This window comes from Thamnophis elegans, chromosome Z (assembly GCF_009769535.1).
Source record: "Thamnophis elegans isolate rThaEle1 chromosome Z, rThaEle1.pri, whole genome shotgun sequence".
Lineage (NCBI taxonomy): Eukaryota > Metazoa > Chordata > Lepidosauria > Squamata > Colubridae > Thamnophis > Thamnophis elegans.
Window position 1 is genome coordinate 101757779 of NC_045558.1, and position 19325 is coordinate 101777103.

Consider the following 19325-nt stretch of genomic DNA (forward strand, 5'->3'; position numbering starts at 1 on the left):
AGCCACTTTGGACCAGTGGTTAACTGCTAGTCTTGCCTTAGTTATGAAAGCTGGTGGGATGAAATTGGATCATTCTCAGTCACTCTCCCTTAACCCAATCCACCTCAGAGGGTTGTTGTGGAGAAAATAGAGAAGGAGGGAGAAGAAGCCAAAAGAAGGAAATCATATTCTCCAACTTAGACAATTTTATTAACTTTCCCTGACCTTAGGTTTATCAGACCTTCAATAAGTAAGCAAAATGTCAATCAAAATTGCTAAAAGTATCCTACCTTAGCCAAAAGTCGCTGCCCAAAGCTGTCCAAGATGAAAATTGCTTTAATGGTATACAGAGATGGTTCCTAAGATCAACATTAATTGGTTTCATTTTACTGCGAGATTCAGAATATTCAGACAACAAAATAATTAAAGAAATGATTTGCAAAGAGAGGTACTAATAAAGGAGAATGTTTGTATTTCAGAGTTGAAATGAGGGTCTGTGGTGGTCTCTGAACATGGTTGTTTTCTTGCAGATGTTTCATTTACCACAGTAGGCAACATCACCAATGCTGTTAGGGAGTTTGCTCTTAATTTATTCTCTAGTGGCTTGTCCTGTCAGTATTCATGGGAGTGGTCTTGTGGTAGGTTGTCCTGTCAGTATTCATGGGAGTGGTCTTGTGGTAGGTTTTATGGTGTGTGAGGTGGGTGGGTGGGTGGATGAGCTATTTACTGTTAAGTTTGTTTGGAAGTTCCTTGATTGGAGTATTGTTCCCTTCTTGACTGTTGGCCTGATGTCAATCTTAATATTAATCTACGCTCTTCTGGGTGTTGAGTGCTGATGAAGAGGTTTTGGCCTTTTTGCTATCTTTTTGACTTGCTGATAGTTCTTTTGCACAGTATGTAGATGTTATGTCTATGGACGGCTGATTTGTCAGAGTGTCAGGATTCCAGAAGTTCTCTAGCTTTTTTTATTTGGTTTGATTTAAGATGATCACAATTTTCCAGTTAAAATTATGATTAAGTCTATTTTGTATGAAAATTAATGAGTTTTCATCATGTCTTGTGCAAGTTGGTTTTCATGGATGTGTTCTCCAAGTCTTCTGCCCATTTGCCCTATATAATGGCTGTTGCAATCATTACACTGAATGTTGTAGATGACTCTTGTTTTTTCTTCTAGGGCTGTTTGGTCTTTTGGCTTACTTAGGATGTTTTGGCTTTACTTGGTTTGTATCCTACATCAATTCAATGCCATGTAGTTGTAAAAGTCTGTTGATGGTTTATGAGATATTTTTGATGTGTGGCAGTATACTTCTTACGCTTGGGTTGTTTGTGGTATATTGAGTGGGTGAAAGTGAAGTCTCTGATGTTCAACATCTATTCAACAGGCTTTTCTGAAACTTTTCTTTGCATTATTTAACTAATATTTCTACATGTCTATAGTTAACACGCTTCTCATCATTCTCATCACAACCTATCATTTTTTCAAATTTCTGTACTAATGTTCTGGATTCTATTACATTTCTAGTCAACCCAAAAGCATAATAGGAAGGTGTCAATAGGTTGGGAGAAAAACTTCCTTCTTTAGTAAGGCAGTTAAACACCAAAAACCAACTCAGCAAGGACAGAATAGTCTGTGTTGGTGTTGGTGATGGAGATGGGAAATTGAGTAGAGGATTAAAAGCATTCCTGAATAGCATTATCAGTATAGAAACAGTTTGCTACTGTTGTTAATTTGTTTAAGTATATGCCAATATGTAGCAAATTTTACATTACGAGGATTCTGCCTTGACAGCATAATAAGCAAACAAATATCAAATCAGAATTTGCTCAAGATATTTAACAGTGCAGATGTGTATAAATTATTTCAATATTTATTTTTCCCTTTGGGTCTCCTTCCCTTCACAATTCTATCCACCCCTATTCTAGATAATGCTTTAGGTCGAATTGGTGTTTTCCTCAGCTCCCTCCTCGCTCCACCTGTAGTCCCAAGGACTCAACCCAATGAAAATCTGGCTACTATTAAGACCACTTCATTCTGTTTCTATTCCTCTCAGAAATATTTTTCCTTCCAGTATCCCAACACTTTTTTCTGCCTGGCCGAACGCGTGCCAAAACTTTAGAGATCGAAGTTCTTACGTAGGCATTTGTTGTGATGCCTTCCCCCTCCCCCGTGGCGCCCGCCTTCCTTGCAGCTGCTTCCCCACCCGCTTACCAGTATCAGACCAGAGGGGATTTCCATGGCTCCAGACCGCACTCCGCCGGCGCGATCCGCACCTCCACCTTCTCCTCCACCGGATCCCCTAGCAGCGTTCCCGAGGTGGTCGTGCTGACGTGGCCGGGCCTCTGCTTTTCTCATCTCGGGTCGCTCAACGCCAGAGCTCAGTTTAGACCAACTGAACTGCTCCGCCCCATTCGGGCACTGGGTGGGCTGCAACGCTCCCCCCCCCCCCGCCTTCCCGGCCTCTAAGTATAGCGTGAAGGACCACTTCTTAAAATGTCCACGCAGGGAAGAAGCGGCGGAAGAGAGGGGCGGGAGATGTGGGAAGCGAAGTTCTGTCAATCTGTAATGAGAGGGAAAAGGCAGCCAAGGATTTGATAGAAACATAGAAAACTGACAGCAGGGGGAAAAAACAACTCGATGGTCTATCGAGTCTGTCCTTTGAGGTTTTCGTTGTTTTTGTTTCCGATTTTTTATTTATTTATTTTATTTGTTTTCGGATGATGAACAGTTGTTTATCCCAAGCATGTTTAAACTAAGTTACTGAGGATTGACCCACTACTTCCACTGAAAGTTGTTCCCAAGCTTCCATTGTGAAATAATACTTTTTAACATTACCTTTGAAGTTTGGTCTTGTCAGTTTGAAGTTTTGCCCCTGGGTTTTTGATATTGGCTTAATATTGAAAGTACTGCCTTCTACAACTCTATTCACACCCTTAATATATTTAAAGATTTTAATCCTGCCACACCTTTTCCCTGCTGTATTCCAATCTATACATACTCAGTTCCTCCAATCTTTCCTGTTACATTTTGTCCCTCAGACATTGCACCACTTTCTTTGGAATTGCTCAATCTTATATATATATATATAGATATAGATTCTCAGTAAGGGTATGGCTAGCTGATGAGAGCTAAACAGCTTGAAATAGATCTATACTAGTCTCCCTTTATTTATTTATCAGCACAAATATAACATACATATATATATATATATACACACACACACACATATATATATATATACATATATATATACATACATATATATATATATATATATATATATATATATATATATATATATATATATATATGTGTGTGTATGTATGTATATATGTGTTATATTTGTATACATACATACATACATACATACATACATACATACATACATAATGAGGTCTCCAGAACTGGAGGCAGTATTCTAAATGGAATCTGATTAAAGTCCTGTATAGAGAATTAGGACCTTCGTTTTCCTGCTGATGGGGATATCCCCCTAGTGATGCATCCTTGCATTTTGTTTGCCTTCACAAATGGCTACACAGTTTGCTGACTTTGTAGTCATCTGGTATGAGCAGATGATGTTAGTTTTTCAGGAGATGGAAATCCTTCCTTCCCTTCCTCTCTAGCTCCTTCCTTCCTTCTTTCCTTCCTTCCCTCCCTCCCTCCCTTCTCCCTCCCTTCTCAGGATCTGAAAAATGGAGAAATATTTCTCAACTCATGATCTTTGCCATTATTCAAAATACTTTGGGTAGAAACCCAGAGCCTCACATAAAGGCACTGTGGAAAGATTGGACAGCCATCTGATGGTTCCTGGATAATCAGCCCATTTCTATTTTTCTCTTTTTTCCTCCCACTCCTGATATCAATAGTTGTTGAACTTGTTGGCATTATTAGGAGTAAATTTAAACTCAGTGCAAGTCAACTAGCAAATCTTTGGAAATCTTTTGAAAGCAAACACTTTACACACACACACACACACAACTTTGTAAGATGCATCAGGTAATAGTTGTACATTGCAGATGGCTAAAAATCGAATAAAATGGGTATATTTCTGGTCATGATATAAATTTATGGCAGAAGACAGATTTATAAGAGAAATTTAGAATTTAATGTTGCTTTTCATAGCTTTGTGTTCATTTGGTGAGAAATAAATCATAGAATTTCAATAGATTGCAGCATTTCTTTTTAAACATATACAGGTAGTCCTCGAATTATGACCACAATAGAGCCCAAAATTTATTTTGCCAAGTGAGAAATTTGTTAAGTGGGTTTTGCCCCATTTTATGACTTTTCCTGCCACATCAATTAAGTGAATCCAGTGGTGCTATTCAGCCAGTTCTATCCAGTTCGGGCGAACTGGTAGCGGTGGTGGCGGTAGGCTCTGCCCACCTGCCCAGACATCATCATGCATGCATGCTCACATTTGTGAACTGGTAGAGAAGGTAATTTCACCCCTGAGTGACTCACTGCAGTTTTTAAATTAATAACACAGTTGTTAAGTAAACCTGGCTTCCCCATTGATTTTGTTTGTCGGAAGGTCACAAAAGCTGATCCCATGACCTCAGGACACTGCAACTGTCATAAATATAAACCAATTGTCAAGCATCCAAATGTAAATCCCATGACAATGAGGATGCTACAATGGTCGTAAATATGAAAAATAAGTCCAAAAATGGACTTATGACCAGTTCACTAAATGAACTGTTGTAAGTCCCTTAGCCATTAGGGTAAAGGCAAATAAAAGAGGATTTTCACCACAGCCTGTGTTTGACTGTGATGTGTCCAATAGTAAAATAAATTCTCAATTTCAATCATCATTTTGTTGTGGTAGTATGAGAAAAACGTTTTCTGGGCACTTTGGTGTTTGTTAGTTTTTTACAACTGATGGCATATTGTGCTAAAATTCTAAATTTGAACAGCCATGAGACTACAGAGTTCTTTTCATCATTCTTAATTTTATATTGTCCGTAGCAAAATTCTCCTAATGAGCTTTGGGATGGCTAAACTAAGAGATCCAGTCACACATTTTCCCATTCTGAAACATATGAGAACACACACACACACACACACACACACACACACACACACACGTTTGGTTAATATTATAGTGGAAAGGAATTATAATACTGAGGGTGAAGATTCGTTGTCTGAGCTTGTGGGTTGATTTATGAATGTTTTGTTACCAGACTAAGTAACATCTTCAGTGGAGTTTAGAGTTCAAGATGTTACCTAGCCTGGTAACGAAACGTTCCGAAACCAACCCACAGTATCTGAGAACAAACCTTCAACCTCATCCTATACCCGAGCTACAGATATTTGCCACTATTGCAAATGATAATACTTTTAAGATAAGTGTGTCTCTCTATCTGGAATACTTGGTCCAGTATTATTAAAGAATAATACTATAGAAGAAAAAAATTGAGAAAATGATAAGTGTTCTAACATAACCCGTTTAAAGATGTCCTACAGATTACAATGTAAAAGGTTGAAATCCCCTCTAAAAGTAACATCTTTTAGCATCCATATGGTTTTTATAGCAATATGAGCTTGCTATTGACTTCTTTTGAGGTGGCTTTGTCTTCTCAGTCTAGTCTGTAATCATAAGCAGGTTTAAAGTCAGTCAATATCACCTAGCTGGGCCAGATTCTTATCAGATATTAGTAAATTCTTATTCGGGGCCATGACAATAAAATATTGGAATGTTTCCAAGCCTGATGGTATTTTAATGTGGAGCTCCTAGTTATGGAAGGGATAGAATCAGTGGTGGGATTCAGCCAGTTCGCACCTAATCGGGAGAACCGGTTGTTAACTATCTAAGCAGTTCGGAGAACCGGTTGTCAGAAGAAATCTCATTTCGTTTTTTTCCATTTACAAGGCTAATCCTGTAAGGAAGACAGGAAGGAAACATTCTGGTGTTGTTTCAAGCCTAATCTTTATTGCCCTGCTTGCAGAAACTGCCTCTCCGGTTAACCCTTGTTACATTCTAACAGCTAAGATGAAGCGCCCATCGACATAAGTGATGTTGAGTTGGCCACGCTCACCCAGTCACATGACCACCAAGCCACCCCTACCCAGTTGGTCATTAGGGCAGAGAACCGGTTGTTAAATTATTTGAATCCCACCACAGGATAGAATGTATCTCTTCCCATGGCAAATGGATTTTATAATGGTGTCTAATGGTACCATTAGTGTTGGCATGACTGATACAGACTTGTTCTCCACAGATCAGATAGTATGAAATTCGCTTCTTAATGTACAGTATTTAGAAAACAAAGGTGGTGGGTTGTTACTTGGTACAACATAGGTGAGATAGGATAGGAAAAGAATAGAAAGAAGGAACTAGGATGAAATTGGGAAGAAAGGGATGGGAAGAAAGGCTGGAGCACACTGTACTTAAGGGAGGCATCTAATTTGGTATCACCTCATCCTTAGCAGTACAGCTTATATCTGGTACAGAAAAGGCCAAGAGCTAGAAAATCCAGCCATTATTTCTCAGAAAATACACCTCTTTATGAAGGAAGAAATTTGAAAAAGTCTGGATCACATAGAAAGCAGATTATTCTGAAGAAATAAATTGCACTAAGTTTACAGAGTCTCTTTCCCTCTGCTACAGTTTTATATTTGGCTAACAAATCTGGACATTCCACTAGAAATTATAGTTAATGAATGAATCTCCACTATGACATAATCTATAATCCATATTCCAACAGAAATGTTTTCAGCTAGTATTTTCTGTTTTGGATTTCAGCTCCCCATACTTCCAAATCCTAAACAGCATTTTCTAAAACTAAAGATGAACATACATGGATGGTAGCAGTTGGAAAAGACTACCAAAAATTATTGGCTACACAGCTAAGTATAATACATGTCCTTTATGCTTTGTGAAGCATACTCACTAAAATGATTGTTTCTGTTATTCAGTCTCTAAGTCATATCTGACTGTTTGTGACCCCATGGATCATAGCATGCTAGGCCACCCTGTCCTCAACTGTCTCCCAGAGTTTCTCAAATTCATGTTCATTGCATCAATGACACTATCTAACCACCTTATCTTCTGCCAGCCCTTTCCCCTTTTGCCTTCAACCTTGCCTAACATCAGAGTCTTTTCCAGTGACTCCTCTCTTCTCATTAAGTGGCCAAAGTATTTACATTTCAGCTTCAGTATCTGTCCTTCCAAAAAACACAAAAGACGAACATGACACAACCTAATAATAGAAAAGCCAAGGTGTGCATTTAGCTAGGTTTGTGAGCACAGCCAAATCATAACAGATAAATTTAATTGCCTTAGTTTCTTTGAGTGGCTATGTCTAGGTACTGGTGGATTATAATTTTATACATTTTTAAAATTTTGTTCATCTTCAGGTAAAACTGTGTTCTAGTTCATCCATAAGATGTACATCTTTTGGTACTGTTCCAAATGTCCAGCACCTCCCTTATTGTTTGGGACAATATCTAATCAACATGTTAATGACGACTAGTTCATCTGAAAAGGGTCCAGATGCTTTGCTGCTAATTGCTTCCATGGAAGGGAATACTAAGTACCTATGAGAAGTTGTTGAGGATAAACAGGCTACTGGAAAAGTTTCAATTAGTGCATAAAGGGGGCAATTAATTAACTTGGATTCTTCACCAAAGTCCTGTGGAAGTTAAGAAAGAGGGAGCTTTGAAAGGACTTTAGTTAATTCTGACAGGCTTTGTACATCTAGACAGCTCTCTCTATTTCAGCATTATAGCCTGTCTTGAATTTGTAATAGCATTTAGTACTGCCAGTTTGTACAGTTGGAAAAAAATGTTGGGTTAGATCTACATACTCATTACATTTTTTCTTCAAACGTGTATTTTCAATCACTTTTATGAGTAACGTTTTGAACTATTGTGTTCCTTGTCTCCAGCAAGTTCAACACATTCCATATTGCATTAATACTTTCATTCTTATTTTTGGAATATTCCTGTGAGCACATGGAAATTGCATATTGTATTGTATATTGTTTATGGAGTAATCAGCTAAATCCAGATTGGAGCTCATCTTATTACTCCATAAACTTGACTATATCATGAACCTAGCTACATGATTACAATATGACACCGACTAGTATATAGAAGGGCAATCTGGAAGGAAGCTTTGGTAGCCAAAGTGGGCTAATGATGCAAAGTGGTTGGGGTGAACTTTGACGGAAATTCTTAGCTTTATAATTATGTTGATATTGTTTTTAGTCCTAGATTGCTTTTTTATTTGTTTCATGTTCAAACTGCTGATAAACTGTACTACCAATATTCAGTAACAGACCTTGACTGATGACATGATGAAGAAGATGAAGTGAGGAAAGCTAAGGCTCATAATGAACAAAGGCTTGCAACAAAAGTAAAAAATAAAGCTTCTTCCAGTATGTTAAAAACAAGAAAAAAGTCAAGAGAACAATTGGTTCATTGCTGGGAGAAAATGGCAAGAAGGTGGTAAGCAACACGGAGAAAGCAGAACTACTTAACTCTTTTTTCTTTATACAAAGGGAAAAAATAGTCCAGCCTATCAAAAACAGCACCACAAAAAATGATTAGGAACACAATCTAAAGTAGATTAGGAATACAAGTTAAAATAGGGAAGAAAACAGTGAGAACCTGTCTAGCCTAGACGAGTTCATATTACCACCCCAAGGTTCTGAAGGAACAGGCAGATGTGATCTCAGAACCACTGAACTATATCTTTCAAAGTTCCTGGAGCACTGTAACTGCTAGAGGACTGGAAAAAAGTTGATGTAGTTGCCATATTCAAAAAAGTAAAAAATAGATCCAGGAAACTACAGATCCATCAGCCTGACTTCAATACCAGGGAAGATTCTGGAAAAGATAATCAAGCAACGAATCAGCGAACGCCTAGAAGCAAACAAAGTAATAAACAAAATCCAACATGTGTTTGTCAAAAACAGATCATGCCCGACTAATCTTATTGAATCTTTGACAAAGTGACAAAATTAGTGGACCAGAGGAATGCTGTCAATATAATTTACTTGGATTTCAGTAAGGCATTTGACAAAGTAGACCATAACCTATTACTAGATAAAAATAGAAAAATGTGGGTTAGACAGCATCATCATCAGATGGATTCATAACTGGCTGACCAACCACACTCAATGTGTGGTCCTCAATGGAACTGCATCTACATGGAGGGGGGTATGCAGTGGGGTACTCTATTTTAGGCCCCGTATTCTTCAAGATATTCATCAATGATTTGGACGAGGGGATAGATCAAATTTGCAGACGACACCAAGGTAGGAGGAATAGCCAAAACTCCGGAAGATAGGATTAAGATACAGAAGGATCTTGGAAGACTTGAATGTTGGATGCTATCCAACAAAATGAAATTCAATTGTGAAAAAAGTAAGGTTCTACATTTAGGCAAGAAAAACAAATGCACAGGTACATAGACAATACAATAGGAGAGTCGGAAGGGATCTTGGAGGTCTTCTAGTCCAACCCCCTGCCTAGGCAGGAAACCTATACCATTTCAGACAAATGGCTATCCAACATCTTCTTAAAGACTTCCAGTGTTGGGGCATTCACAATTTCTGGAGGCAAGTCGGTCCACTGATTAATTGTTCTAACTGTCAGGAAATTTCTCCTCAGTTCTAAGTTGCTTCTTTCCTTATTTAGTTTCTACCCATTGCTTCTTGCTCTACCCTCAGGTGCTTTGGAGAATAGTTTGACTCTCTCTTCTTTGTGGCACCCCTGAGATATTGGAACACTGCTATCATGACTTTCCTAGTCCTTCTTTTCAATAAACTAGAAGTACACATTTCCTGCAACCGTTCTTCATATGTTTTAGTCTCCAGTCCCCTAATCATCTTTGTTGCTCTTCTCTGCACTCTTTCCAGAGTCTCCACATCTTTTCTACATCATGGCAACCAAAACTGAATGCAGTATTCCAAGTGTTGCCTTACCAAGGCATTATAAAGTGGTATTAACACTTCACGTGATCTTGATTCTATTCCTCTGTTTATGCAGCCTAGAACTGTGTTGGCTTTTTTGGCAGCTGCTGCACACTGCTGGCTCATATTTAAATGGTTGTCCACTAGGACTCCAAGATCCCTCTCACAGTTACTACTATTGAGCAAGGTAGCACCTATACTATACCTGTGCATTTCATTTTTCTTGCCTAAATGTAGACTCTTTTACTCTTTTCACCATTGAATTTCATTTTATTAGATAGTGCCCAATGTTCCAGTTTGTCAAGATCTTTCTTTATCGTAAGCATATGTTCTGGAGTGTTGGCTATTCCTGCCAGCTTAGTGACATCTGCAAATTTGATGAGTTATCCATTAATTCCCTCATCCAAATCATCAATGAAGATGTCGAAGAGTACTGGGCCTAAAACAGAGCCTTAGGGTACTCCCTAAGGAAGTACTGCCTACTTCCCTCCATGTAGATGCAGTTCAGTGGTGGGTTTCAAAATTTTTTAGAACCTCTTCTGTAGGTGTGGCCTGCTTTGTGGGAGTGGCTTGTGACTGTGTGGGAGTGGCTTGCCAGCCATGTGACTGGGTGGGCATGGCCAACTTGTAAAATGTGGTGAACTTACTTAACAATGCTCTTGCTTAGCAACCAAAATGTTGTCTCAGGAACTCTGGCATTGAAGCACGCAAGTCTTAAAGCTGTCAAGTTACAAGACCCTTGAACTCCTAACTTTAGGGAAAAAAAACTAGGGGTACTCAAACTTGACAGCTTTAAGACTTGTGGACTTCAACTCCCAGAATTCCTCCTCTCGCTCTTCATCTTGATGATGTGCGGACAGGCGGGGGGAGGGAGCTGGAACCAGTTCTAAACGGCACTGTAGATTTGTGGAACCTCTTCTATAGAAGAGGTTAGAACTGGCAGGAACCCAACCCTGGTTCAGTTCCATTGAGGACTACACGTTGAGTGTGGTTGGTCAGCCACTTACGAATTCATCTGGTGGTGATACTGTCTATACTTTATACTTTGTCTAGTAGTAGTTTATGGTCTACCTTATCAAATGCCTTACTAAAGTCCAAGTGAATTATATTGACGGCATTCCTCTGGTCCACTAATTTTGTCACTTTGTCGAAGAATGTAATAAGATTAGTCTGGGATGATCTGTTTTTGACAAACTCATGTTGGGTTTTGGCTATTACTTTGTTTACTTCTAGGTGTTAACTAATTTGTTGCTTGATTATCTTTTCCGGAATCTTCCCTAGTATTGAGGTCAGGTCTATAGTTTTCTGGATCTGTTTTTTCCCCTCTTTTGAAGATGGGAACCATATCAGCTCTTTTCCAGTCCCCTGGCAATTCCCCGGTGCTCCAGGATCTCTGAAAGATATGGTTCTGAGATCTCGTCTGTCAGTTCCTTCAGAACCCTGGGATGTAATCCATCCAGTCCCGGTGATTTGAACTCATCTAGGGTAGACAGGTGCTCACTTACCATTTTCTTCCCTATTTCAATTTGTGTTCCTAATCTGATTTTTATGGTGCTGTTTTTGATAGGTTGAACTGTTTTATCCCTTTGTATAAAGAAAAATGCAAAAAATGAGTTAAATAGTTCTGCTTTCTCCCTGTTGCTTGTCACCTTCTTGCCATTTTCTCCCAGCAATGGACCAATTGTTTCATTGACCTTTTTCTTGTTTTTAACATGTTGGAAGAAGCTTTTTTTGTTATTTTTTTACTTTTGTGGCAAGCCTTTTTTCATTGTTAGCCTTAGCTTTCCTCACTTCATCTTTACAGGCTCGGGCTATATGTGGTACCATGCTCAATAGTAGGGACTGTGAGAGGGATATTGGAGTCCTAGTGAACAATCACTTAAATATGAGCCAGCAGTGTGCCACAGCTGCCAAAAAAGTCAACAGTTTTAGCTGCATAAACAGAGGGATAAAATCAAGATCACTTGAAGTGTTAATACCACTTTATAATGCCTTGTTAAGGCCACACTTGGAACACTGCATCCAATGTTGGTCGCCACGAAGTAGAAAAGATGTTGAGACTCTAGAAAGAGTGCAGAAAGAGCAACAAAGATGATTAGGGGACTCAAGGATAAAACATATGAAGAATGGTTGCTGGAACTGCAGATGTCTAGTCTTATGAAAAGAACTAGGGTGACATGATAGCAGTGTTCTGAAATCTCAGGGGTTGCAACAAAGAAGTGGGAGTCAAACGATTCTTCAAAGCACCTGAGCGCATAATAAGAAGTAATGGGTGGAAACTAATCAAGGAGAGAAGCAACTTAGAACTAAGGAGAAATTTCCTAACAGTTAGAATAATAAATCAGTGGAACAACTTGCCTCTAGAAGTTGTGAATGCTCCAATATTGGAAGTTTGGAAGAAGCGATTAGATAACCATTTGTCTGAAGTCAGAGGTGGATTTCCTGCCAGTTCTAAACTCTTCTATAGAAGAGGTTCCACAAATCTACAATGCCATTTAGAACCAGTTCCAGCTCCCCCCCCCGCCCATCATCAAGATGAAGAGCGAGAGGAGGAATTCTGGGAGTTGAAGTCCACAAGTCTTAAAGCTGTCAAGTTTGAACACTCCTGGGTTTTTTATTTCTAAAGGGTTAGGGGTGCAAGGGTTTTGTAACTTGACAGCTTTAAAACTTGCACACTTCAATACCAGAGTTCCTGAGCCAACATTACTCGAGGAGGAATTCTGGGAGTTGAAGTCCACAAGTGTTAAAGCTGCCAGGTTTGAACATCCCTGGGGTTTTTTTTCCTGAAGGGTTGGGGTGTAAGGATCTTGTAACTTGACAGCTTTAAGACTTGCATGCTTCATATGCCCGAATTTCTGAGCCAACATATTGGTTGCTAAGCAAGAGTGTTGTTAAGTGAGTTTCACCACATTTTACACGTTGGCCATGCCCACCCAGTCACATGGCTGGCAAGCCACTCCCACAAAGCAGGCCGCACTAACAGAAGAGGTTCTAAAAACTTTTGAAACCCACCACTGTCTGAAGTAGTGTAGGGTTTCCTGATAAGCAGGGGGTTGGACTAGAAGACCTCCAAGGTCCCTTCCAACTCTGTTAAATTAAATTAAATTGCTCACTTTTGGACTCTTAGCACCAAAAGAAGGATAAAATAGAGAAGTGTTCCTGATTTTTGGGATTTTGATTAGGAAAACATTGAATGAAAGAACAAATGCATACATCTTTTCATATTTAGGGAAATAAAATTGCACTAAAAGAACAAAATTAAAATATAACAACAGCTAGTATTTGCAAATGTGGTACACTAAATTCACAAACCAGGGCTTTTCCAGAAATATCTCACCAGAGTTTCTTCTAAACCCTACTTTGCAGAATTGCCAACAATGACCTTACTAGCTGGGAATTCTGGGAATTGAAGTTCAAAAATATCAAAGGCACTCAGAATGAGGAAAGTTGTTCTCAAAATCCTGGATATTGTGCTGTAGTATTTGTATATGCTTGCTGAGCAGGTATGTAATGCTCAGTAAACTTTGGTTACCTGGGACACATTGACAGGGATGCAAAAGTAGCATGTGGTAATAGCATTAAATTCCTAATTTCACGTGACTCTTATTTCAGATGCAGATATTTATATCCAGATACAGACAGTTTTCTTGTTATATTTCAGTGCTCAGAACAGGATAGCTTCACTGTTTTTTATTTGATGCTGCCTAGTCATACTGGAAGCAGTGACAAGTTTTATTTTTTTGGACTCCAAGATTATTGCAATTGCAGCAATGAAATTAAAAGATGTTTGCTTCTTGGAAGGAAAGTTATGACAAACCTAGACAGCATATTAAAAAGCAGAGACATGCTGACAAAGATCTGTGTAGTCAAAGCAATTGTTTTCCAGGTAGTAATGTATGGCTGTGAGAGTTGGTCCATGAGGAAGGCTGCGTGTTGAAGAATTGATGGTTTCAAACTGTGGTGTTGGAGAAGACTCTTGAGAGTCCCTTGGACTTAAAAGGAGATCAAATCAGCCTCAAAACAATCAATAATATACTTTTATTTGTCAGAAACCTAGAGAGAGACATTACTATAGTTCAATAAAAACCTGAAGAAAGTAACAAGCTCCAGAGGTAGAGCTGAAAAACCCCTTCCTGAAACCTTGGAGATTTGTTGTCAATATTGATAATGAAGTGGATAAAGTGGACCAAGAGCCACAATTTTTTAAATGGCTATTTCAGATATTATTAAATTTTTAATTGTTTGTTTAAAAAAATGGCCTGGAAATAGAAGCTTATATCATTTGGTACCACAGAAACTTTTATGAAATGACATGAATAAGTTTTCCTTGAGCTTTTCAATACATGAAGTAAAAGTGTGCTATTGAGAAGCTGAACCAATTGTATATAGCCGAACCTTAGCATGCGTGCCACAGGTGGCAAGCTGAGCCATTTGCTGTCAGCTGGCCAGCGCACATGCAAACCGGAAGTTCAGGAACGGACTTCCGGTTTGCTCAAAGGACCGTTTTTTGACCTCCGGAGCCTTCAGGTGGCTTGCCTGAAGGCTCCAGAGGGTGAAAAATGGCTTTACTGACAAACCAAAAGTCCAGTTTGCTCATAGGGCTGGTTTTCGCCCTCTGGAGCCTTCAGGAAAGCCTCCTGAAGCCCCTGAAGGCTCCGGAAGTCGAAAATCGGCCCTACGGACAAACCAGTAGTCACCATTCCCAAACCTCTGGGTTTTCCGTAGGCCCATTTTTCGCCCACCAGAGGCTTCAGGGAAGCTCCTGAGGCCTCTGCAGGGTGTGCAGGGGAGGTTGTTTTCGCCCTCCCCAGGCTCCTAGAAAGCCTCTGGAGCATGGGGAGCGTGAGAAAACCATGGCAAAAGCAGGGAGGGAGCTTGCTGGTTGCGCGTGCATGCACACACATGGGATGTGTGTGTCGCGCACATGGCATTATGGGTGTGGCACACCAGCACACAACCCCCCTGTGCTTTTGGCACAGGAGCCAAAAAAGGTTTGCCATCACTTGTCTAATGAATTGGATAGACCATCAATTAGGATTAAGAGAACTAACAAATCTCATTTATATATATATTCCAGAAATGGGGAACATAGGCAGACAAAATTAATTTTGGAGTGTTTATATTAATAAGCCAAAGAAGGACATACCACTAGTGATGTTCCTTTCCCTCACTAAAGCATTTTTGCTTGGTTTTTCTTGTATTTCTGTCTTTGTTCAATGATGCATATGTGAATATTTGAAAAATATAAATTTAAACATGATTTAAAACCACATGCTATATATTTTTATTTATATTTTAGTACAGAAATAATTTAGATCAGTTTGCTTTAGATTACTTTTATTTATTTATTTTGTCATGCACGTATTAGACAACATATATATTTATAAACATGATTTTGGATACATGAAATGGATACAGATAAAAAGAAACATTAGGACAGAGAAAGTAGGCATGTTGGTGCACTTATGCACGCCCCTTAAATAAATTAAATACATTTATTTAAATAAATTAAATAAATTATAGCCCACACTGAATGAAAGGTTTTTGTTTATTTTAAATTTCATTCTGGTCTTAATTGAAAATATTATTGTTGTTGTTGTTATGTGGTTAATCTTTGGTGAGATTCACAGCCTTTGGGGCTGGTTGGTAGCTCAACAGCTTGAGTCCTAACCAAGGACCTAGGAACTGTTAAGGTAACGTAGAAGGATATAAGTTGTTCCAAGGAGGGTGGTTTTTTGTAAAATCAGAATGTTCAAGTCAGGTAAATTTAGAATTACCAATAATGAGGTAGCCCTTTAGGTATTGCTCCAAGGGCTCCAATTACTATTGTTGTTATTATGATTATATACTTTATTCATTAATCATGAAACACAGCCAACTGAACATTCAAAAATGCATTACAAATACTATTGACTGGTGCTACTGGTTGATAGTTTGCTGTCAACGTCCTAGGTATCAACCAAGTACCTTCTTAAAATATACGATGTTCCGAGTATTATTATTATATACTTTATTCATTAAACATGAAACTCAGCCAATTGAGCATTCAAAAATGCATTACAAATACCAGTGATTGGTGCTAATGGTTGATACGGTTTGCTGCCAGCGTCCTAGGTATCAACCAAGTACCTTCTTAAAATATAAAATGTTCCGAGTGGCGCAGTTTTTTGCAGTTCTGCTGGGGTTATTGTAGTAAAACGGCAATTTGTGGATGTATCTTGTAAAATTCTTGGACATGGTGCCAAGTGCCCTGATGACAATGGGTATCACTGTTACATGCTTCATCCATAGCCGTGTAGTTTCGATGGCCAGGTCGCGATATTTCATGATTTTTTCTAGTTCTTTTTCTTCAACTCTGGAATCTCCAGGAACAGCATATCTATTATTATTATTATTGTTGTTGTTGTACAATTGTATCACAGCGGCCAGTTGTTTCGCCGGATTTGGCATTGGTTACTAGTCGGGCCCCACCCAGGGGCCTAGGACGTCGTAACGTATTTTCGTAATATGCGTGCAGATCCAAGCAGTGCGGCTTTTTGCATTTGACTGATGGTGATTTTGTCAGTTTTTAACTGTTTTAAATGTAATTCCAGTGCTTTTGGAATAGCACCCAGTGTGCCAATTACCACTGGAATTACCACTGCTGGTTTGTGCCATAGTCGTTGAATTTCGATTTTTAAGTCCTGGTATCTTGTGATCTTTTCATGTTCCTTCTCGGTGACCCTACTATCACCTGGTATTGCGATGTCTATGATTGTGACCTTATTTTTCTCAACCAGTGTGATGTCTGGTGTATTATGTGCCAGTATTTTGTCGGTTTGTATACGGAAATCCCACAAGATCTTGACCATCTGATTTTCGGTGACTTTTTCAGGCTGATGTTCCCACCAGTTTGTTGCTGTTTTAATATTATAATTTTTGCACAAATTCCAATGGATCATTTGTGCTACTGAATTGTGCCGCAATTTATAATCAGTCTGCGCGATTTTTTTACAGCAGCTGAGTATGTGATCAACAGTTTCGTCAGCTTCTTTGCAAAGTCTGCATTTGGCATCATCAGAGGATTTTTCGATTTTGGCCTTAATGGCATTTGTGCGGATAGCTTGTTCTTGCGCAGCCAGGATTAGTGACTCTGTTTCTTTCTTTAATGTACCTGTTTTTAACCATAACCAAGTTTGTTCACTGTCCACTTTATCTTTTATTTTTTCCAGAAATTGACCATGCAGTGCTTTGTTCTGCCAACTCTCCATTCTTGATTTTATCACATCTTTTCTGTATTCTTGTTTTGTCTGTTGGGCCTTCAGTAGATTTTTGTTCTTTACTTCGATTAATAGATGTTCTTGAGTTTCTTTTAAATAATCAGCCAGTGCATGTTTTTCTTCTTCAACTGTTTGCTTCACTTGTAATAATCCTCTGCCACCTGATTTTCGGGGCAGATATAGTCTATCAGTATCACCACGTGGATGTAAACTGTAGTGCATTGTCATTAGTTTCCTGGTTTTTTGGTCCAAAAGGTCCAAATCAGCTTGTGTCCAGTTAACTATGCCAGCTGTGTATCTTATAACTGGTATTGCCCAGGTATTTATGGCCTTGATTGTATTTCCACCATTCAATTTAGATTTCAAAATTTTCCTAACTCTGTTGGTGTACTCTCGCCTGACAATAGTTTTTACTTCTCCATGCTTGATGTTATCCAACTGCAGAATGCCTAAGTATTTGTAGGCTTCATTTTCTTTGCATTTAATTAGTTGGCCATTGGGCATTTCAATTCCCTCACATGCAGTGATTTTGCCCCTTTTTATGGATACAGTGGCGCATTTTTCCATGCCAAACTGCATTGAAATGTCGGTGCTGAATACTCGGACTGTATTTGTCAATGATTGGATTTCTATTTCTGACTTTCCATAGAGTTTCAAATCATCCATATATAGTAAATGCGAAATTTTTTCAGCTTTTTTGGCTGTTTGGTAGCCTAATTTCATTTTTTTTTAAGATTACTGATAGTGGGATCATTGCGATGATGAAGAGAAGAGGTGAAAGTGAATCACCCTGGAAAATTCCTCGCTTGATATTAACCATTCCGTAGCTCTCATTCCCTACTGCCAACTCAGTTCTCCATTGTTTCATTGCCTTTTCAGTAAAGGATGTAATATTTTTGCTAATGCCAGTTGTTTCTAAGCATTTTATGATCCAACTATGTGGCAGTGAGTCAAATGCCTTTTTGTAATCAATCCAGACCATATTCAAGTTTGTTTTTCTGTTCTTACAATTTTCTAATATCATTTATCAATTAGAAGCTGATCTTTTGTGCCCCTGCTCCTTCTTTTGTTGCCTTTTTGCTCTACTGGCAAGATGTTGTTTGTTTCCAAATAATCCATCATGTTATCTGCAATAATGCCTGTGAGTAATTTGAAGGTTGTTGGCAAGCATGTTATTGGTCTATAGTTTTCAGGTGTTGTTCCTTTAGTTAGATCTTTCTGAATCAAGTATGTTTTTCCAGTTGTCAACCATTCATCAATTTGGCCCTTTTGTAAAATTTCATTCAGTTGCCTGGCCAATATTGCATGTAAACTGGTCAGATATTTGAGCCAGAAACCATGTAATTGGTCCTTTCCAGGTGATGTCCAATTCTTTACCTTTTTAACTCGATTTTTGATCATCTCAGTTGTTATTTCTAATACTTGCATTTGTTTGTTGCCAATGCTTTTCTCAAAGTCATGTATCCACTTTGCTTCCTTGTTGTAGTCCTTTGCATTTTCCCACAATTCTTTCCAGAATTCAACTGTGGCCTGCTTTTCTGGTTTTTCACTTTTGGTGTCACCATTCACATTAAGACTTTGATAAAAACGCCGTTGGTCTGATCGAAATTGCTGATTTTGTTTATATTGGATGATTCGTGCCTCATATCTTTCAATTTTTCTAGCTGTTGCTGTTATCTGCTGTTTTACAATCTCTACAGCTTCATTGATGTTTCTTGTATCCAATCTATATCTTCTGATTAGCCGATCTATGGTTTTGTTGTTTTTAAGCCGTTGCTCATGCATGTTCTTTAAGTTACTAGCATCTGCCCTTAATTTTTTGATTTTTTTGTTCTAGACGGATTTTCCACTTTGGCTTTGATGCTTTTTCTGTTGTGTGACTAGGTACTTTAATTTTAATGCCTAGTTCATTAGTGACTATTACAGCTGCGCTGTACATTAACTGGTTTGTTTCCAAGATGGTTCCCGGTTCAATTGTTGAAAACACTGCATTAACCATTTTCATGATAGGGGCCAAAATTTTCTTCGGCACAGTTTTTAGTGATGGTAAACGTTGCCTTTCCTCATTAAGCAGAAAATGCTCCATGATCTTATCCTTCAATTCTTTTTGTTTTTGAGTTAGTTCATCAGTTGGTTCAGTGATAACTGGTTCTAGTGGTGGTGATGTTA

At 38.6% G+C, this 19325-nt stretch overlaps 1 protein-coding gene across 2 annotated transcripts in view; it reads right to left on the reverse strand.

The window, feature by feature from the left end:
- COPZ2 (COPI coat complex subunit zeta 2) overlaps positions 1 to 19325 on the reverse strand; it is a 50033-nt gene that overhangs the window by 19809 nt on the left and 10899 nt on the right. For both annotated transcript variants that reach the window (XM_032236661.1, XM_032236660.1), the window contains exons 2-3: positions 2189 to 2537; positions 270 to 338 (exon numbers count right to left, since the gene is read on the reverse strand). In XM_032236661.1, coding sequence (XP_032092552.1) covers positions 270 to 338; positions 2189 to 2332 — 213 coding nt within the window. In that variant the 5' untranslated portion in view covers positions 2333 to 2537. The remainder of the gene's footprint in view (positions 1 to 269; positions 339 to 2188; positions 2538 to 19325) is intronic.